This window comes from Crassostrea angulata, chromosome 3 (assembly GCF_025612915.1).
Source record: "Crassostrea angulata isolate pt1a10 chromosome 3, ASM2561291v2, whole genome shotgun sequence".
Taxonomy (NCBI): domain Eukaryota; kingdom Metazoa; phylum Mollusca; class Bivalvia; order Ostreida; family Ostreidae; genus Magallana; species Magallana angulata.
Genome location: NC_069113.1, coordinates 25,068,855 through 25,091,475, shown reverse-complemented (window position 1 = coordinate 25,091,475; position 22,621 = coordinate 25,068,855). Strand labels below are relative to the sequence as shown.

The 22,621-nt window shown below is 34.7% G+C and overlaps 2 protein-coding genes across 2 annotated transcripts; both read right to left on the bottom strand.

Annotated features, from left to right (window-relative positions):
* Nucleotides 1-6,358: 6,358 nt before the first annotated feature.
* On the bottom strand, nt 6,359-11,691 carry LOC128177794 (neurogenic protein mastermind-like). Its single transcript, XM_052844663.1, has 5 exons — nt 10,575-11,691; nt 9,636-9,818; nt 9,250-9,396; nt 8,753-8,903; nt 6,359-6,643 (listed from the first exon to the last, which is right to left on the bottom strand). Exons 1-5 carry the CDS (start codon nt 11,541-11,543, stop codon nt 6,438-6,440), a joined length of 1,656 nt encoding a protein of 551 aa, XP_052700623.1. The 5' UTR covers nt 11,544-11,691; the 3' UTR covers nt 6,359-6,437.
* Nucleotides 11,692-11,871: 180 nt separating this feature from the next.
* On the bottom strand, nt 11,872-22,621 carry LOC128177793 (serine-rich adhesin for platelets-like). The gene is made up of 5 exons (XM_052844662.1): nt 18,048-22,621; nt 17,157-17,345; nt 16,449-16,568; nt 15,513-15,660; nt 11,872-13,599 (listed from the first exon to the last, which is right to left on the bottom strand). Exons 1-5 carry the CDS (start codon nt 22,554-22,556, stop codon nt 13,469-13,471), a joined length of 5,097 nt encoding a protein of 1,698 aa, XP_052700622.1. The 5' UTR covers nt 22,557-22,621; the 3' UTR covers nt 11,872-13,468.

Here is a 22,621-nt window from a genome sequence, read left to right as displayed (position 1 = left end):
AACATAGTAGATATCGAACTTTTATTAAGCACAGGAACTGAATACTTAGTTGGCCTAAAAGAGAATATTAAAAATGATTTTTGGAAAGATGTTTTTATAGCGCTCAAGGACATTCAAGATAAAAACCAAATTAGTAATTGGAAAGAATATATTAGCCAGCCTTTGTGGCATAATAAAAGATTTAAAATAGGGAAAGAAACAGTTTTTTACAGATCTTGGTATAAAAATAATATCATATATGTCAACGACCTACTGAATGAACGGGGGAATTTTATATCTTTAGATACACTAAAATTGAAGTTTAATATAAAAACAAACTATGTAACTTTTTTAGGAATCAAGCAGGCTATAATATCTGATATGAGAAAGTGTAATATATACAGAGATGTATGTTTAGATAAACCTTTTATTCCGATAAATATCCAGATTTTTGTCACAACAAGAAAAGGATCAAAAGCTATGTATGATGTATTAAATAGATCAGAAGTCAAGCCAGGTGCACAGGAAAAGTGGGGGAAAATCTTTGAAATTACTGACTTACAATGGAAAAAGATATATTCTATCCCATTTTTTACTACCAATAGTGCTAAGTTACAATGGCTACAATATCGCATCAATCATAATATTTTAACAACAAATAGTATTATGTTTAAAATTGGGAAAGTTGATTCAAAATTATGTAATCTATGTCATAGTGAAGAGGAAACAATTTGCCACCTAATGTGGAATTGCCCAACTGTACAGCAGCTTCTTAATAACTTCATAAACTTTTGTCAAATAAAGAATATAGATATTGAACTGAATCAAGATACTTTCATGTTTGGAGAATACAAAACTAAAGAAAATATTAGACAGAGCAATGTTATATTTATGCTAGTTAAGCAATACATATACAGAAGCAGATGCTTTAAAAGTAACTTATCAGTCCTTGGAGTACTACATGAGATCGAATCATATATTAAGGCAATAAAATACACTGCAGGTGTGGAAAATAAAATGAATGAATTTAATAACAGATGGGAAATATGGCAACATTTATTTACATAATTCTCTCTCTTTCTCTCTCTCTCTCTCTCTCTCTCTCTCTCTCTCTCTCTCTCTCTCTCTCTCTCTGAGACAAGTTTTTTCAATTTAGGCCATTTAACATTTTTTGAAAACTTTCATGCTTTGTCATTATGATATAACTGTGCTTGTATGAAATTAATAAATTCATTACAAAAAAAAAAAAAAAAAAAAAAAAAAAAAATATAAGTAAGGACGTATTAATATTATCCGTAAATATTGTCTTTAAGAATTTTCTTAGGTAAAAATAACGCGTACTCTAAGATTTCAATGAAACACAAAGATTAAAAACAAAAAAAAACAAAAAAAAATTTATCTACATTTTATGATGATTTTAAAGTTTGCCAAACAAAATATGGTATATGGGACGGCGAAAGGAATTGCATAGGAGAAACAAACTCTTATCGAAATATAACCTCAACTCAAATGCCAAATATGACAGCAAATGAAAAATCTTTCAATATACAAAGATTAAAAAAAAATTAAAAGCCCCTGTGGACCTGCAGATAAGTGGCTTACACCTTACTCTAATATGCTCAGTTGTTAGATGAAAAGATATGGAGAAAAGGAAACTATTTGCTTAATTATTGTAGGAAGGTGTACCATATACCCCTGTAATTGCCCAACCAAACTAATATTAATGATGATCGCTCACTACACGGACAGGCAGAGAGAGAATGAGGAGAGTGAGAGAGAGAAAAGAGAGTGGGAAGGGGTAAGAGAGTGAGTCGGGGAGAGTAAGGTAAAGAGCGAGAGAAGTGATGGAGAAAGTGAGGAGAGAAAGTGGAGAGAGAGAATGAGGTAGAGAGAGTGGGGAGATTGAGACAGTGGGAAGAGAGAGAGAAAGAGAGAGAAAGAGAGAGAAAGAGAGAGAAATGAGAGAGAAATGAGAGAGAGAGAACGAGTAAGAGAGAAAGAAAGAGGAGTGGGAAGAGAGAGAGAGGAGTGAGAGAGAGGGGGGAGTTAGGGAGAGAGTGAATGAGGGGAAAAGAGAGTTGGGAGAATGAGCGTGGAGAGAGAGAGAGAGAGAGAGAGAGAGAGTGGGGAGAGAAAGAAAGAGAGTAGGGGAGTGGGAGAAAAAGAAAGATAAAGTGGGTAGAGAGAGTAAGTGAGCGAGAGAGAGAGAACAGGACGATCGAAGAAAAGAATGGGACAGTTGGAGAAAAGTTGGAAGAGAAAAAGTGTGGAAAAGAGAAAGTGGGGGAAAGAGAGAGGGGGAGAGAGAGAAGAAATTGTGTGTTGGAGGGAGAGAAAATTGTAATAAAGAGAGAGGTAGGGAGAGTCGGAAGGAGAATGCATATATGGGAAGAGATAGAAAGAGTGCGTGGGAGAGAACAGGAGAAAGGAAGAAAGTGGTAATTATGGGGAGGGGAGAGTAGAAAGGGTAGAGTATTCAAGAGAGAGAGGAGGGAAGAGAGAGAGAGAGAGAGAAAACAAAGTAATGGAAAGAGAAAAGGGAGAGATAATGGAGAGAGCGAGGATGAGGAGAGAGAAGGTGAGGGAAACAGAGAACGTGGAGAAAGAGAATGGGAGAGAAAGTGCGGAAAAAGGAGTGTTCCGGAGGGAGTGAATGAAGGATAGAGTGGGAAGTAGATGACTGTGGAGAGCAAGAAAGAAAGTGTGTGGAAGGGAGAGTGGAGATCAGGAGGGAGGGAGATATTGAGGTGGAGGAAAAAGAAAGAGAGAAGAGGAGAAAGAAAGTGTGTGTGGGAGAAAGCAGGAGTTAGGGGGAGAGTGGGTAGAATGAGGGAGAGGGAGAGGGTAGAGAGATAGTTGGAGGGGAGAGGGTGTGAGGGGAAGGAGAAAGGAGAGAAAAGGAAAAAGAGAGGGTAAGAGAAAGAATGTGAAAGGGAGAGAGTGAGGGAGGGAAAGAGAGTGAAAGATAAAGAGAGTGGGGAGAGAAGAAGAGTGTGGTTAGCAAGAGGGAAAGTGTGTGTAAGAGAGGGTGAGGAGAGCAAGAGGGTGGAAGAGAGTGGAGAGAATGAGAGAGAGAGAGAGAGAGAGAGAGAGAGAGAGTTCGGAGAAGAGGGGAGAGTTAGAGAGAGAAGGGAAGTGTGGAAAGTGGGGAGAGGGAGAGAAAGTGTATGTGGGAGAGAGAGTGTGGGAAGGAGAGATAGTGTGGGATGAGAGAATGAAAAGTACTTTCACTGTTTTAGAATTTTAGAGTTTACAATATTTGACCAAAATTAATTCTTAAAAAAATGTTTAGAAAGGGAAAAATTATAAAAGGCCCAGCGGGATTTAAAATAATGACAGGAAAGTTCGTAGTTAACGCTCAAACCGATTATTCTACGCTGTTTGATGACAATTTTGGTAGTAAACAATTATATACAATTATACCTGGTTTTATTGTATATTTCGATCGGAAGTACGTCACATTATGGAGATGCCCCATACCACCTTAAACTCGGAATACTTCTGGTGTAATCTAACTCGCTACATTAAATTCAAAGTCCGATAACTCTATTTTGTTAACTATCAAGAAAATCTGCATTGCCGACAAAAAAAATACTCATTTAATGACTTTTCGGACAATAGAAAATTCATTGTCCCCTTCGATAGCAACTACTTTCCTCGGCTTCGCCTCGGGAAATAATTGCTGTCTTGGGGGACAATTAATTTGCTATTGTCCTCATGGCCAGTAAATAGATATATAATATATGTTAGTTTTACATATTATGCTGCTTTTTAATGGGGTGTAAAATTACTTCCTCGACCCTGGCATAGTTATCCGTAAAAATATAAAATACTTACATGGATACATGTGGATGTTTATGGAAATTCTTACAATCTATTTTGAAGATTTCGAAAGTGTTCATTCTATTAACACCTTTTTAAATACCATGACAAATAAACCTGCTGAGATCGTACTTTTATCGTTCTCATTAGTTATAAATAATGACTGCAGACCTTCGCGGTGGTCACATGATGTTAAACCATTTATTTTCCGCTTTTTACAAGTTGGTTCATGGATGAGGTATTTTTGGGGGGTTTATTTCATTTTTATAAATTTTTTTATAAGCAAGATAAGTTAGTCAATTTTCTTAACATATACATGTATCGAAATGTCGACACATACAATCACACTTCGATATCTTAAACTAGATAGGACTGTTTAAAAACGTCGAGATATCCGAGTAAGGTACGGTGTGTAGTGCAGCTAAGGTAGTGCACTTAGTATTTTTTTTATTTTAAAGGATGAAATTGGATTACAATAGCTTGACTGCCCAAAGTTTTCTTTGTCCCAAGCTTTTGCTTCCACCATTTTTTGCGTTATATCTCAATTATCATAAAAACCTTTGGAACCAAACTACATGTGTATGCATCAATTCGCTTGAATGAAAACAGCTCAGATTAAAACCATTTTAACAAGACCTTGGACTTTCAGTAAGACGTAGCTATTCATTCCTTACGTCAAAACAAGTTAAAATTGACGCGGTTTCAAGCGAAATATGCACCGATTGCATAGTCTTTGTTCATAATCCAAACAAATCGTGTTTCAAAGAGCCATGGCTGAGTGGCTAGAAATGAAATACACATATCTACGTCACAATTGCTGTTTGACACTACTACTAAAGTCCAAGCTCTTGATAAAATGGTTTTATGTCTGTTCAAAAACGCCCCCCTCTTCCGCTCAGGTTTCAATACACAACCCAAAATAGAAAGTCTGCGGCGATTTTGCATTGCTAAAGATACGAAAGTACCCCTGATATGTGCGAGGTGTCACGAGTACTTCTGAATGGAGAAAAGATGCAAACATTTCCCATTTTGAATCTCCGTAAGATTTTTTTTTTATGTGAATATCTCCGAGGAAAACATGAAAACTCTTTGATTTTTTCCCACATTATCGATTTGATTGTACTTCATTGACAGGAATGTTTATTTAAATTGAAAAAATCAAAATGTGACGGAAGCCATTACTTGTTACAGACTAAAGTATAATTAAAGTCTTAAGAGAATCAAACTTTCTAGTAATTGATCTATTACTTTCAGATTGCATTACAGTATTTCGTGCAAGATTATTATCTCTCAAGATAAGGTTTGGGGTATCAAATATTATTAATTAATTTCAAAAAGTTTAATCAAACAGACTATATTTAGTTTATCGGTACGTAATGAACAGCACAAAAAAAATGATAAAAAAAAAATAGAACAAAATTTACGCACTTTTTAAAATTTTGAATATTGTAAGTAGGACGTCCCCTGCTTATTTAGAATTCGGAATTTAAGGGGGAAGGGGTGTGTGTACTTAGATGTGAAATTTCTTTTATTCAGTCACTCCTAGCTGCAGAACTATAGCGCTACGAAAAATTCAAGTTGACGGACCGTAGAGCTACAGTTCCATCCATACAAAAAAGTAAATTTATTGCACACTAAAACTTGCGCTTGGTTTTTGGATTCATTTAGAAAGATATTTTGTGAATATTTTCATACCAAAAAATCTTCGAGAGACTTAGCTACTAGGCAACCACTTAATTTGACTCAAACGTTTTACTAAACAATCTAATGATCTTTGAAATTGACGTATGATAAATATACGTCTGTATTAATAGTCGCTATTTTTTTTTACCTGTAAACAAAAAAATGCAAACCGCATCGTTTCTCTTTTCAGGGCTGGTAAGGATGTTTAAAAGATGCTTAGAGGCAAGTAAGTAATGACTTCTGAAGTAAAATGTCACAGAAATTTTTGGGGATAAAAATTTTCACATTATACATTGGAATCCCAAAACTATTAGATAAGTCTAAATACGTGCGCAACTTTTTGTGCACAACTAATATCTAATTTTTGTTGTATATGTTGAGCTAAAAAAATTCACATGATAAATTGGAATCCCTAAACTATTAGATAAGTCCAAATACGTGCGCAACTTTTTGTGCGCAATAAATATCTTATTTTTGTTGTATAACTGTAGTCCGTCAACCCAAATTTTCCGAAGAGCTTCAGTTCTGCAGCTATAATTAATCGTCGTGTGGGTCTCTATGACTGATACTTGTAGGTCAAAAACCGTGTACACTATTATTTAACTATTGATTTACTTATGGAACTAATAAGCTGGTCACTGTTATTAATCATATTAACAGGCAATCAGTAAAAGTTGTGCAATGAGAGAGAGAGAGAGAGAGAGAGAGAGAGAGAGATTATCATTACTACATAAATTCATCAGCTTTAAAATTAAATTGAATAATAATTTTTGTTATCCTAGGTTTTGCCTGCAAGTAACTATATTCAAAACAGTCTAATTTTGACAAAAAAGGAGACATAATGTTCATTTTGTATAATGTATTAACGAGCAGCTTTACTTTTAAGTTTTAATGTTTTTTATTCAAATAAACAGAATAATAACATAAAACCAAATAAGTTAGCAAAATAACATTTAACCCCAACCGCCGCTGTTTCCCCAGCCTTTTCCCCATCCGGGTGTGGAGGGGTTAAAGTTCATGGCGGGGGTCATAGTGGGAGGAGGTCCGAAGTCTATAGTAATTTCCACAGCGATGTTGACAGGAATTGGGTACAAGGGTTCCATAGCATGGACCAGGCCCGACACTTGGAAAGTTTTGGGACTCATCTCGACTGCTGCCTCTATGTAAAAATAGAAGTCATTTAAACCCTTTGAAAATATATCTTTATATAATTTAATTTTTGTTGTAACGCCTCATTTGATTGGCTAAACAAATTCATTCCTTTAATTCAGTTATAATTACAGAAAAGAAATAGCCAAAAATTGTCTGTTCTCTTAAAGCGGTTTTAAGGCATATTCAGTATTTAGTGGCTTCTTTAGTTTGGAGGAGCTATATATCTGTTGGTTGATTAAACACATGTGAACAAAAGTTGCTAGCCATATCTATTTCGATGTTGTAAACCAGTTGTATAACAGTTATGCGTATGGCATTTTATTGCTAATTTTTCACAACTTTAATTATCACATGTCTCGAAAACATTAATGTACATTGGAAGGATTATCATTAAATTAAATTAAAAAAAAGAGAGGACATGTTGCATATGATATGACACGCAAACAAGCATGCTTGCCTTGATTTTTATTCTTGAAAAAATTCTATTTCATTTTCCTTAAATTATAACCAGTGTCATCATTTGAATAAGTTAAATTTATTTTATACAGACAATATGTAAATAGAAATGTTCTATCCTGTTTTGTTTTGTTTTGCTTTGGGTTTATTTCGGGGGGGGGGGGGGGGGGGGGGGAGTGTGGGGGGGGGACTGGAGTTGGCCATTTCAAAAAACAAAGCTGGGGGAAACACTTCTTCAAATTTTGATTACGTCACCGGATGTTAAAATGATACACAACCATTTTGTAGTTTTAGATTGACACTGTTGAAAATATCATCTGTTGTATATTAATTTTGAATTTATCATTGAGTTTTATATAGTTTGGCCCAAATCTTAATAGATTATACATTGCCCAGTGTTGATTTTTAGGTTCATGAAAGGGTTTTCCATGACAGGCGTGGACATACATGTTTTTCGAAGAAGATGGGAGGAGCAAGAGCCGCAAGAATTAACTCAATATTTTGATCAGGAAGAATATCATTGAAAGGGCAAGTTTGCTGATTTTTCTAAAATATATTTAAAGGGTGTCCCCGATTATCTGGTACAAGTTTGTAAATTGTGGTTCAGTTCAAATAAAAAGTGAAATCATTCTAAATTAATTTTTTCCCAAATAAAAAGTTGGAGAAAACGTTCTTTTCTTTACATGATGATGTCACAAAGCTCATCTTATTTCTTTAGTTGAATTAAATTTTTGTCAAAATTAATCTTCCAAGAGAGCAGGCAACTGTTTTATCAAACTTAGTCACCAGTTATGTTATAAACATATACAAAATAATACCTTGGGGGGGATCTAACAAACAACATATTCTTGGACTAATGAAAAGGTCTGAACCCCCCCCCCCCCCCCCCCCGAATCCATACAGAGGCTGTTACTAGGGATTTTAGTTATCAATCTGACGTTGTCTTTGATGATAAAAACAGAACGCCATTTTGAGCACTCTCTTTATTTGTTTACGACTTTATGCAGGCCTCAATTATAATATTTTCCGCTTGTCGGAAAGGCCAAAAATTAAAAAATAAAAACGAACTACGATCGCCGAACCAAAATGCCAAGCCAAAATATTATACTCTGTCCCGAGTTTTTGCTTCCACCACTTTTTGCTTGATATTTCGATAATCATAAATACCTTTGTGCTCAAACTACGTTCATCCACTAATATGAAAAATGTCCAGATTATCTATTTTGAAACGCCACCTCTACCGCTTCAGGTTTCAATACACATTCCCCCCAAAAAAGTCTACGGGAATTTTGCATTGCAACAGCCATTCATAAGCCCGGATGATAACGTTGAAAAATTGCGCTAGGTATCCCGAGTACTTCCGAATGGAGAAAAGATGTAAACATTTCCCATTATAAATCTCCGTAAGAAATTTGTTTTCGTTCCTGTGAACTTTTATGAGTGAACAATGATGATTGTTCAAGAAGATGTCGGGAATATATTCCCTTTCATCGATTTCAACTTTATTTTTTGCACAGGTTTGAGTATTTTCATTAAAAATCATCAAAAACTGATGGAAGCAATAACTTGGGACAGACTATAGCCAAAATAAAAAAAAAAAACGGAAACGAGGTCGGGGACGAGAAATAAACGCCCTTATTACGAAGTAGCGAGTACAAACCTGGCAGGAGGAGAAACACGTTATTGCTGTTGATGGCGTCCTGACAGTATCGGGTGATGAAAACCCCACCCCTCCGGCGCACTTCCGGTCCCGTCAGACGATTTTTCTCCGCGGCCACCATGTGGATCATCTCCCCGAGCTCCAGGTTTCTCTGAATAAGATTTCAAATATATGAAAATTCTATCTTAATTCGAACAACTAAAATAAAACTTAATTTTTTAGGAAGGGGATACAATAAGACGTGATGTTTTAAAATATTAGGATCTTACGTCAGATTAAACTATTTTCAATTGTGCATCGATTTTTTCAAATAAAATCATTTTGATAATATAATTCAAGTGTATGACTGTATAAAAAGTGATTTTTTTTGTCAGATAAGTGAAAACCATCGATTGTTTCCAAGTAAATTCACTTCAAAATGGCAATAATTCAAGTACAAATATGTGTGCGCATTTTAAGACATTTTTTTTGGATACATAGAAGTTGAAGTTTTCTACCTTTGTTTTTCCTCTAGTATGCAGTTCCTTCACAGTTTGATCGAATGTAGTCATGTTTTTCAGTAAAAAGCATGCTCTTTGTCCATTAAACGGCATTCCAGGAAAGCCCGTGCTGGGAACTACGTCAATTCGAACGGCCATCATTCCCTGTTGAAAAACAAACAATGGCAAATAAGCATATACATTATTTGGGTTTTTTTTTTGTTCGGACCGTAATTTTTAAGGGTTTGGGGTTAACTTAATATATATATAAATGAACAATGAATGATTCTCAGCAAATTTACAATCTTTTTGTTTCTGTGTTTTAATTGTTAAAAATCAGTGAAATAATAGCACTGAGTTTATCTCTAGATTTTGCATATACAATGGTTACTACATGTATTTACTCTTTTGAAGTCCATTAGAATGCCTCCTTTGTTGAATTCGTCTATTGTTGGGGCGTTCTCCGAGTTGATGAGAACCAGTTTAGTGCTGTACAGGACTTCCGCATTCTCCTCGGAAGCAGTTCCGCTTGGGAAGAGAGTTTTCCAGTAGAATTTTCTTGGTGATACTTTTTTCGGGGCTAACTTCTAAAACAAGAATGTTCATAAATGAGTAATATATCTCATGAGACAATTGTTTGTATGGATCAATCATCATAAATAAATGTGATAAATAGAATTTGAGTTTGTTTTAATTGATGTACACGCTATACTTTTTTTCTGAATATTTGTTCACAACATGAGAAAAGTGTTATTTTATCATTACTATTATTATTATTATTATTATTATTCAGCCGTTTCTTATAGCTAAAAGTTTCTAAATTGATTAATAATCTTTCATTGATTAATCCTTTAACCGCTGACTAATAGCTAAATGACCCCATTAGGTAAGACTAGTGCCCATTAATACCATCTCATAATAAACATGTCAAAGGGAATGGCGCTTCTACGTGTGTCGTATGCCTCAAGGCCAATCTTCAGTTCATTTGCTAGGTCAAGCAACACATAAGATATAAGTCTATATGTGGGCATCGGTCACCATTTGTCAGTTAACGCAGAATAATTTATCGATATTTTTTTTCAATCCAAATTCATTCCATGAATATTTTTTTTGTTGGTCATTTTTTTGTCTGAAGCATACATATTATTCCTTGCTAGTTTGCTGAATGTTAAACTTCAGAATATGATGCGGTAATGTTCAATTTTCACAAATTATAATGGGGATGATAAACACTAGGGAAAAAAATTAAGACATTTAAATCAAAAGACCATGAAAAATTAATAAAATTAAATCTTTAAAATTATTGTCTTCAATGAGGGTGTTTTACACCTACATTTACTTACCATGCCATTCGGATTATTTGCCGGTTTCGTTGTTTTGGGCCTCTTCATATTTCCTCGGTTTTTCTTTGCCTTATTCACGTTTCCTCCTCCTCTTCCTCCCCCTCCTCCTCCTCCTCCGCCTGCCCCTCCTCCTCCTCCTGCCCCTCCTCCCCTGCTCATATTCTTATTGCCCGCAGCATTTCGCCCCATCGTGCCGTTCGGCCTGCCTTGCTGTTGTTGCTGAGGTGGCTGCTGAGGAGGTTGAGGTGGCTGCTGAGGAGGTTGAGGTGGCTGCTGAGGAGGTTGAGGTTGTTGCTGAGCTGGTTGTTGTGGCTGTTGCTGTTGGTTCATGTTGTTCATGTTCCTGACGGATGGATTTGAATTTTGTTGCTGGTTCGATTGAAACTGGAATTGCATGTTTCTCATGTTTTGTTGCACATTTGCATTCATGTTCCCTCTGTTCGGGCCTGCTGCTACAGATGGGTTGTTAAAGTTAGCAGGGTTTCCATTGTTCGGCGCGTTCTGTTGACTGATTTGATTGGGATTACTCTGAGCATTTTGCTGCAGTCTCTGTTGTGCGTTTTTTAAACGAAGTTTTAGTTTTTCTATATTTAGTTGGTTAGGACCTTGATTTGCTCCCCCGTTTGCGTTTGGTTGAAATGGCGGCCGCGACATACTATTTTGTCCGTTTGAATTTCCATTTCCCCATGAGTTCGGGGATGGTTGATTTCTAAACGGATTCCGTCCATTTTGTTTAGTCTGTGCACCAAACATCCCTAATTGCTGCGCTGATAACCTTGCATTGTCATTTCTCTGTCCCGGTGGACCCGAGTTTCCTCTGTTTGGAGGTCCGTTTCCAAAATTATTTCCTTGTCCATTATTAAAACTTGAATTCGGTCCTCTTCGAAAACTATTCGGATTTTGTGAATAACAGCTGTCAAAGACTAATAGCAAAACAAAAAAAGCAGGTATGGTTTGAATCCGAGACATTGTTAATGAATAAATCCTTTTTGATGAAAAAAAAACTTTGGCGACAACTAATCAACGAATAAATCAAGAATATAAACACCCACACGTACTCAAAGGTGGCTTCCCGAAATGCATCAATATTTTTCTTGTGATATTACGCGTTTTAGTCTTGTTCACAGATTCATAGTTCATCGCATGCGTCACAGCAACTGTCAGCGAAGAAAGAGAGAATGTCGCGGGATGTCAGATTTTATAGTTCATGGGGCATACTCATGAATTCATCCCGTCTAAAATTGTCTTTAACGTGCCAGCGATAGTGTAACATAGTGTAACATAACTATTAGGTCACTGCCTGCATGTCGATTAGCCATAACTCATGAAAAACTAATCAAACATCAATTGCTTGATAAACAAAAAAATGTCGCTTTTTTATTTCTCCTGTTTTTTGTTTTTTGTTAATTTCATTAGTTTTATTCTCTGTAATAACATCATCTGGCAACTCTATTTTTTTTTTTTTTTTTTTTAGTTTTTTTTTATCATCAATTCTTGTCATTCTGTGTGAAAAAAGATAAAAGTATACACTCCAATGCCTTTTTGAAATAAGTATCCCTTTTATTTGCAAATGGTGTTTATAATTAGCACAAATAATAGGCTGGATTTAATAAATCACTCATTTCTCTCATTTATAAATCTAGCAGAGTTAATGTCTGTGAAGGGGTGGTGTAATGAATTGCTATAAGCCTGTCTTTGCATGGCTGATCTAAAACCACAGATGATTGGTTGGCGCTATCACCACAAGGAGATAAAACATGCATTTTCATTGGGCGAAACGTCTTGAACAATCAAAAGACTCGAAACATGAAACGAAAATGAATGCGTGGTGTCCCAATGAAACAGTAAGCTTAGAAATATGACGCACGTCACCTGACATACTGACGACTTAAATAAATGAGAAATTAAAAACGTGTTCACCAATGTTATGTTTATGCCAAGGGAACAATATTATATCATTCAATAATTTTGCAAACTTATCAAGAAAAAGAAATCGATTATTTCATAGAAATGTTTTTTTAAGGTTCAAAGTTCGTATTCTTAAAGATGATAAGTTAAAATAACTGTTTCAAAAATATATACTGAATATAAACGTGCGTTAACTTTGCGGTTGGGACTTCCAAAGTTTACAGCGTGAATAATATTATGTACCCTTCATTTTTATTCCGTTCCGTTTGAGAATGCGAGCTAAGTTAGTTCTTTTATCTACAGCTGTTAATATAGGAATTTCATAGGGATACTTTGAAGTCAGTGCAAAAGGAAAACAAAGTAGCACAGAAAACTATAGTATACAACAAAACACCCTATACATGTACATGTAAGCAGTTAAATTATGTACTTTTGTAAGAAAAAAAATCACTGCTTAAAAAAGGAGAACTTTAATTAATGATAAAATACATATCATACAGCACTATTACAACTTAGCACAAAATGAAAACTCATACATGTACATTAAAATAAATAATGGAATAAACAAAAAAAAATCACTGATCTGTACAAAGTTTCAGATTAAATAAGGCAAAAAGAATTTCATGACCATTAACTACAAACAAATGTATAAATTGAATTCTGCTAAGCACTAAGGAATACATAGATAATAGTTGTTACATTATTTGATCATATATCTGAGTTAAGTTGCATATCTGTTTGTTACCTGCGACAAAAAAATATTGTTATGATTATCAAATAACAGAACTAAAAAAAAAATAATTGGACAATGAGCTTACGGAAAAAATGTACAGTGTTCAAATATAACCAGATATTCATTCTTGATAATATTTTGCAGACAAATAAACAAGTAGTCAATTGTACAGATATTCTAAAACATGACATAATGAAAAAAAAAAACATATATGTACAATGGAATTCTTTTATGATGGGTGTCACAGAAACCTTTAAAAGCGCTTTTTCTTCAAATTGATCATTGATTCAACATTGATGGTAATTGGTACTGACAATCCGGGCTCTGAAGGGTAAACAAGTCCGGATCCGGTAAATGATCTTGGACCGATATTTCCGGTTGGTTCTACAATTAAAAAATTGATTGTAAAAAAAGTTGTACAGATGTATTTAAATTGCTGAAACATGTTTTAATACAAGTACATGTTTGTATGCATGTTTGATCTTTTTTTTAAAGTAAGTAAAACTTTTCAAGGTTTGTTGTTGTTGTTGTTGATGTTTTTTAAAATATCACAACTAGTCATATGCATATAATTGACCAAAATCTACATGTATGACTTCAATTATTATTTTTAATTTTCTTTGAAATACGACACAAATAATTTAAATTTTTCTTTTTTATATTTGTTAAAAAAATTCTCTACTTCAAAACATTAATATTTCAGTGGATAATAGTCAAATATAAAAACAGTTATCCTCCTTTAAGATTATTTTTTTTTCTCAACTTGCATTGTTTTTATGTATAATGCGTAATCATCTCAAACATGAAGAACGAATGTGTTTTCCTTGAAGATACACTTAACTACATGTATGCACCGACTGTTGTTTATCTATTTCTAGAGGAATCGCTTTATCTAGATCCTAATCTCTAATGTGTTTTGTCTTAAGACAACAGAACAATTGTGACACCGTGGCTTCGCGCTCAAACATAAATCTATTTTCCTGAATAATATTTCCTGACGTTTGCGATCCTTCGCTGACCACTGACAACATGTAACATCAGACCTTGCTCATCTTATGCCAATATAAAACAGTTTTTCATCATACTCTATGCCAATAAACATGTCACTTGAGCGATCTGCGTCGTTCCTTTGCTTTAAAAAGAGTTCATTTATAGTGTAAGTGTTGCCCGGCGATAGCCATTGAAAGAAATGAATACTTTTAGTTTGACCCTTTGTGTTGGTTATAATTGATATGATAATTTTTTTTGATGAAGGGAGAAAAAAGAAAACAAGTGTCTAAAAAATAGTCATAGGTGGGTTGAATGTAACGTGAGCACAGCAGAGCTATTAAAGAATACATACATGTATCTAAATCAATCATTTTTAATTTTTTAGTACATTTTTTATGTCATATATTAAAGGTTAATAATTTCAATCATTTGTTATAAACAATCAATTTTCTATTTTTGGATTCTACATAATGGGAAAAAAATGTTTCGATTTGTTCCAGATTAATAAAAAAGCTAAGTTTGTTGCCATTTACAGGTAACCATGTATTTAGTTTTTTGCGAAACTGCAACTATTCACTTGATCTATCAAAAAAATGGTTTTCGGATATTTCTTAACATCTTGAATACGGTAAGAATTGCAAATAAACCAAAAAGTAGTTTTAGGCAGATTTTTTCAAAAGAATCAACGCGTCTATGGGTTTTGTAAATAATGCAGGCCGAGTCTTATCACTTCCGATCGAGAGCATGCGCACAGAAAAAAATAGTTCTTTGAAGTTCTCTGACTATCAATCGTTTATAACACGTATGATGTTTTTCTAGTATTTAACATCATATTCCATTAGAGTTTTAAGCTATTAATATATTGATTCCTATGTAGCTGCCATTGAAAGTTATTTTCATTCTGAGACATTGCTCCAATATACCCTCTAACACGAGGTGCACACGTTACATAAACACAATTTGGGTACAAGTATGTTTTGGAGCGTGTTTCAAACGGAAGTTAAGCAATATTTTTAATTGCCTAAAGGATTTAAAGTTTTTTATGCATTCTTGGAGACAACGAGGTAAAAATATATGCAACTCTGATTTAACAAATATACTTGATCAACTAAAGGCATCTTGTTACTAAAATACAAGTTATCTAAACAACAAAATTTTCCAAGATCCAAGTTATGCTGATATACTAATTTCCAAAATTTAAATATCAAGTTATTTTTTTTTATTTTACCAAAAAGCAGTTTTAAGTCATTATTTCATCGTGATAACAATCTCATAAACTGTATCGTAAAAAAAATGGACGGACTTACCCATTACGAGTTCGTATACATTGTCTTGTTTGATGGCAATCTTACAGAACTTGTAGAAGGCTGAACCGCCCACTCTGTGCAGATCATGCTGAGGTACGTGGGTAGTTAACTCTGCATACAGCTGAATAGGGTCCGCTAATCTCACCACCTGGAAATGATTTTATTAAAGTATTGTAGTATACATGCATCTATAGTTATAAGTAGTGGAACAAAAGGGATACGAAAGCGCACTTTCCATACACTCATAAGTGTTTTGTGGGCACGCAGCAAAAGTGTGGAGGACAAGCAACCCCAACCCAACCCCCCCCCCCCCCCATTTATTTCACAAAACCGAATCTTTGGATAAATCGACAAAATTGTTGTAAATGATATACTAGTTACACTATTCTTTCTAATCCCACAAATTAAAATTTTGAAGATTAGTGAAGTTAGTGGGAGTTTTCTTTCGGTTAACATATTTTCAAGATGTTTGGGTAGGTCTGCCTTCCTTTTAAAAAAAGATGATGCGTGCCTGTTTTGAAAAAAACATCTGTAAAGGTCGATATGTGTACCATTTTGTTCGAACACATATACCTTTGTTTAATTTACATGTAGAACATGTTTTAAAAAGAGCCCTGTCATATTTTTACGATTTTAAATTGAACCTATCGCATATCATGTGAAAAAAGCAAAGTTTGCGAATTATTAACCTACAAATAAATACTTGATGAGAGTCAATAACTATGGATCTATCCTTGGCTAGAAATTCGGGTAATCAAGTAGCGATTATTAGCATGCCCAGGAAATATTATACAGAATTGCAAATTACATGTACATTACAATTCTTAGAATTGAAAATTACAAATAGCAGAATTTTACATTATAAGAGATTCACTTTGAAAGGGTTATTGTATGTAACATGAAATCTCTTATTTGGGAGAATTTGGAGCACCTTACCTGTGACAAAGCCCTGTTCTGTAGAGCTTCTTTGGTGTTTTGATATTTGGCTGATGTGTGTGTTACAAAACACATTTGTCCATTTGTGCCATCGATATTGAATCTCATAGCCATGTGACCCTATATAGTATTATATAATAGATATAAACGTAAATTAATAAAATAATACTCTCTCTCTCTCTCTCTCTCTCTCTCTCTCTCTCTCTCTCTCTCTCGTACACGTATATTCACCTCTCCAAAATTGTTTTCAGTTTTCCAAATGATACCTGACTGTGTTGTTTATCCGCACAGTTTACATAACATAATATAATATAATAACATATTTATTGGTTATTTTCAAATAAATATATTGACTTTTCCTGCAATTATCAATTATGAAGGTAAAAAAAATTATCATATAATAGTAAGTAATTATCATCTGAACTACATGTATATATAAATTTCATAGTTACATGTCACACATGGTAAACAACAATTCAACAAAATTAACACTTATGATTATCAATATTTATTTGATAAATTCTTTATCACCTCCGGTTACACAATCATAAAACTAGTAAAATCGAGTCTCATCTTGGTTTGAAATGGTATATACAATAAAAAAAAATATGAGACTTTGTTCAATTCAATTGATTATGCCTAAGTATGAACCAAGAGCTGGGCTGGGTTTCACCATAGTCTTTGTAATATGTTTTAGTCTTTACTTACAACTGTGAAGTCCAGAAGTGTTGACGATTTATCGAGGGTGGAGTGGGCTGGGGTCTGATCGGACACCAAAAATATCACCATCTCGTCATCTTTCACAATAGCAAACTCGTCCATGGTACTTCCGTTCGGGAGAACTGTCGTCCACGACATTCTGTGATGCGTGCCCCGCCCACCCGAGGGCTGGTAAACCTTTAGTTATTTTAAAAAAAAGAATTTAATTTGAAGAAAATAAACCACAGTTCAATGGAAAATCTTCTATTCAAAGAAAAGAGCGTTCAAGATTTTTGCTTACATTTTGATTAGTTATTAAGTGTCAATGATAACGTCTATAATTACTCATTATAAAATAGATATTGATTTCTGTCTTTCCAAAGTAACTTATTTTTATTGGAATCAATTTAAAGGCCTCTTAATTTTTAAAGTGCTTGGTACTATACAAAGTAAACGAATATGTACATATATATTATCAATTATTCTTTTTATATCAACCTTTTTATTAAATTTTTTTGACGCAGGCTGATCAAATGTTGAAGAATTTCTATAAACAATGGCATTAATTGCATCATGCAAATGTTAAATAATATAATTATAAAAGTTATTATTGTAAAATGTCTTTTTTTATTCAAATATAATTTTTTTCTAGGAGAGGAGCTTTCAAAAATTAAAATTAACAACATATTGCAAATTTCAATTATTTTAACAAATCACTGGCTTTATCAGAAGTTATAGATTTGTACTTTTCCGAAAGAGGGATGCTCGTTGTATAATTTTGAAAAGAAGGAAAAGTTTTATCATTCTCGCAGTGATTTGATATGTTTTAATTTTCATGATATGGCTTTTGCATGGAGGTTCAAAAATTAGAAATAATAAACTATTAAATAAGCAATATACCTTAGGCTGAACTATAGGTTGAACTATGGGCATTGGAGGTGTTACCCTGACACTGTTTTGGAAAGGAAGTCTTGCTGAATTCCCTAGGGCCTGTCGGTTGGCTCCAGGAAAGTTATAATTTTGAATATATCCACCATTTTGCTCGGGCGCCATACTTTCTGTCGCAATCATCATTGACGTCATTTCCGGTGTATTATACAACATTCCCCTCGCGTTTGATGTAATTTCGTTTTGAGTGTAGACATTCTGGTCCATCATAGGGGTTACTCTTGGATACGAGACTGGGCCTTGCTGTAGTGGACCCGGATAAATCGTGTTTTGCTGAATTAACAGTTTCTTAATCTCTCTCTTGATTGCATTGTCCTCAGTCATTTCTTGACTACGCTTGCTTCCGTACTGAGAGAACTTGTATATAGCTTCACTTTTTCTTAAAGGCTTGATAATACCCACAGCCGGAACCATGGTTGGAGACTTCTTCATCTCGATGACCTCTGTTGCGGCCTTTTTGTATTTCTTATAAGCGTCGGTTTTAGAAACAGCAATAATATTGTCAGGCGGTCCTTTGAAAACTTCGCTGATTCTTTGCAAAGCGTCTTTAGCTTTTTTCGCAATATCATTTAGACTTGATAAGTCGGAAATAACTTCTTTAATAGATCCAGGCGTAGTTGTAGTTGATGGTTTTTCCGTTGTGGTTGTAGAAGCTACTGTTGGTCTTCTTGTCGTCGCCTCTGTTGTTGTTGTTGTTGTTGCTGCAGTTGTTGTTGAGGTTGTTGATGTTGTTGATGTAGTTTTAGGCTTGGGTGTTGTTGTTGTAGTTGTCGTCGTTGTTGTTGTTGAAGTTAACTTCTTCAACATGCGTGGTTTTTCAGTTGCGCCTTTTCTTTCTGTTTGTACAGAAACTGTTGGATAAATTACAGTCTCTATTGGTCTTGAAGGAATCTGCATTCTCCTAAAATTCGATAAGGAGGAACTCCCTTTTACTATATTTTTCATCGGACTTTGAGACGTTTCTTCGAAAGCTTGGGTGGCTTGGGTCATTTGTATTTGGTTCTTCTTTGACTTGTCCCTTTTCATAGATAAACCTAAATCAAAGCCAGTTATACTAGGCGGAGCATTGTTTCCTAAGGTTGTCCTTTCCACTTGGTTTCGAACGTTTTGTTTGTTGTTAATTCTCTGCATTTTAGTCCTTCCAGCTTGCGATTCAGCTGTGTAAACAAATGGCATAGTTTTGGACCGGCTTTGAATAAAAGTGTTCCTCATTTTTGGTAAAGGAACAGTCGAGGTTTGAATATCAATGTTCCCAGGAATATCAGTAAGTTGATTGGTTTCTGTAGAATTTAACAACTCCTGAATTTGGTAATGAATGTCACTGGAATAATATTTATCATTCTGATACAGTCCATTTCTTTGTCTAGTGACAAGAGCTAAATCTACGGTGGTTATTGCCTTCGGAGATGGAGTATAAAAAGACTGAATCGGGAAGAGGAAGTCACTTTTAACTGTTTGTTTGGGTTGAAATTTAGTTTTGGCAGTAGTTCTGTTGATTGACTGTCTAGAAACTTTATTATCTGAACTTTCATCTTTAAAAGCTTGTTCGGCAAAGCTTGAAACAAAGTCTCCGGATATGATTAATCCTAGTGTACTCACTTCCGGTGGAGGTTGTGTCACGGGTATTCCCTGGACAATCTTAGACGGTACTGGCCAACGAAAGTCTTTGTGGTTCTCTCGCATGATACTATGTTTGTAAAAAGTGTTTGGGGTTTTCTCCGATTTTTCATGAATACTATTTGCGAAGAGAGAATTCTCTGACCTGTGAATTTCGGCAGTGTCTTTGTAAATAAAAGCAGGCTGAAATTGCACGCTTGTCACCTTTGGTACATTTTTCTTGGGTTTTTTGTTCGTCTTGAAACTGAACACAAAACTTTTCCCACTGTTATTGTTATTGCGAATTACAAATCGTGGAGATTTCTTAACAGGAGCCTTTGGTGTGGGTTTCCTCTTTTTAAGTGGCGCCTGCGTCGCTTTTTCTACCTCATGAGCTGCCAGAAGTGAAATTGAAAAATCAGTCATGCTTTTATCTTGCTTCTTCACGTTTGAAAGGCTAGTTTGTGATTGAGAATTAGTACTGATTGTTTTGTGTATGTTGTATGGCTTGGTTTTTACATTGAATACTTTTTTATTTGTTGTTTGCCGATCATTTGGTCTTGATCCTGTAGTCTTTGAAACATTCATTGCCTGCTCTCGTTCAGCTGTATCTACTTGCAAATTAATCATTCCGGCGTTGGCTCTGTCTTTAATTCCGGACAAGGTTCCCACAACAATGTTGTTTTCTCCATTTGTTATCCCCGTCCTTGTAAAATCGGCGTAGTGATCGAGATTTACATTTAAGTTTTCAGATGAAGTGATTATTCGAGATTTCTGTGAATCTTCTGATAAACCATTAGTGATGAATTTCTTGTGGTTTTTTCCCTTTGTCAGTGATGACTTGTTTCTGTTACCTTCTAGCTCAGCGGGTATCTTTGCTGTCACGAATTCAATTTTCAAAGGAAAATGAGTCGTCGTTGCGGGTTGTTTTGTACTTCTAAGGGCTTCTTTAGGTGGTGACGGGGCTGTTGTTGTCGTCTGCATTGCACTTATTTTCCCATTTGATTTTTCTGCGTTTTGAACAGTCACTGTATCGATCTTTATTCTCACTTCATCCGAGCGGAAAGCTTTCAGTGTAGCAGGAGCTTTAATCTCCGTCTTTATTTTCTTTAAAGTATTTCCTTTCGATTTTCGGTCGGTAATTCGAGTCTGTATTGCAACATGGGGCGGAATCCCAACAGTTATTTCAGTGTTTCCAACTTCGATAACAGTATTTGGCTTAATCAAATAACTATGAACGTTCTTTTGTTGTACAACTTCTTTGACTGATTTTGCTTTTGCTTTATTTTTCTTTTCTTTGAATCGTCCTTTTTCATAAGTGGAGGAGTCTAACATCGCTTGGAGTAATTTGTTCTTTTTCTTGCTGTAATTAGTTTTCCAATCTTTAGTGTCAATTTTGATGTTTATTGGATTGGATCCATACAATGTCTCCTTTCCAAACATAGCAGTATCTTTTTGGTCAAGTTTTGCAGGAATATTTTGTTCTTTACTTTTCTTTCCCATGGACACTATATGTTCTTTGCTCTTTCTTTTAATCGATACTGTATATTCTTTGTTTTTCTTTTTAAATGATTTAGCATTTTCGTTGTTTTTCGTTTTCCTCAAAACAGGTTTTGATTCCAGCATTGATTGCATTAAATCATTCTTCTTTCGGCGATAATTACTTTTCCAATCTTTGGTGTCAACTTCAATGTTCAACGGTACATTTTGTGACGAATACTTTGAATCGTTTTGTTTTGGTCTAATGCTCTTTCTTCGAGTGACAAACACCTCTGATTTCTGACTCTTTGCTTTTACTTTTTCTGACTTTACTAGTGGCTTACTGGAACCAAATTCCGTTTTCACTGTTTTAGTAGGGTTATTTTCGTTAAATTGTTGCGTATATACAAGTTTCTCCCTCATCGTCATCTTATCGTATTTTGTAATTGGGGAACTTTTGACATCAATATCTTTAGGTAATTGTTTCTTCTCGGACTTATTCTGCTTAGATTTTTTTGTCAACGATTTCGTTTTACTTTTTTTTCCTTTTTTCTGTTTTGCAATATCGGGCTCTTTGTAATACATTTTCTTTGAAGACATTGTTTTCATTAGTTTTACTTCTTCTAGTGCATTAACAGATTTCTGATCCGACTTTTGTTTATAACCGATGGGATCTGCCGTTGAAGTGAGATACTTATCGTTCATAACTGTATGACCGTCAACAATAACTTGAAAGTCTTTCTTTTCCGAGGTTTTCCCGTTCAGTGACCCAATTAAATACTTTCGTTTAATCAAAAACTTACTGATTGAAGGCGGAAAATCAAGGTCCTTCATGTGGGTGTCTTTTTTATTAGAAGTGGTCTGAATTTCATTTCCAACTTCTTCTGGCATCATAACGTATTTCACACTTTTGTATTCAATTTTAGGTTTGAGACCTTTTTCTTTTTCGACCACGATTTGATGCATGCTTCTAGTAATAGAAGCTCTTGCTCGATCCGGAAGAAACGAATTTACATCATTTTCAACATTTGTTTTATCACCCGGTGCTTCCTTTGAATAAAATTCATTTGCTTTATGCCGAATTGCTTTCCGTCTTTTGATTGGCGAAAAAGGTTTTTCTTCTTTCTTTGGTGAAGGAAGCAAGAAGGAAGACTTTTGAGAAGGGTCCTCTTTCACAATTATTGCAGGCATTTCAATTTTTAATTTTTTTCCACTCAGTGCTTTTGAGGTTGCCTCAGCATCCTTACTTTTTGAAGTTCTAGATTTATCTACAGTGTCAGTTTCACTCGTTGTTTGTCTCAAATTCGTTTTTGCATTTGAAAATCCGTATATACAAAAACATAACACAATAACAAGAACAAAACGAAAATTGAATTTTATCACCATGGTTGCAGATATTATTTTTGAAAAATTCACAGTACACCGATATGGAACCTTAAGCACATCCTCGC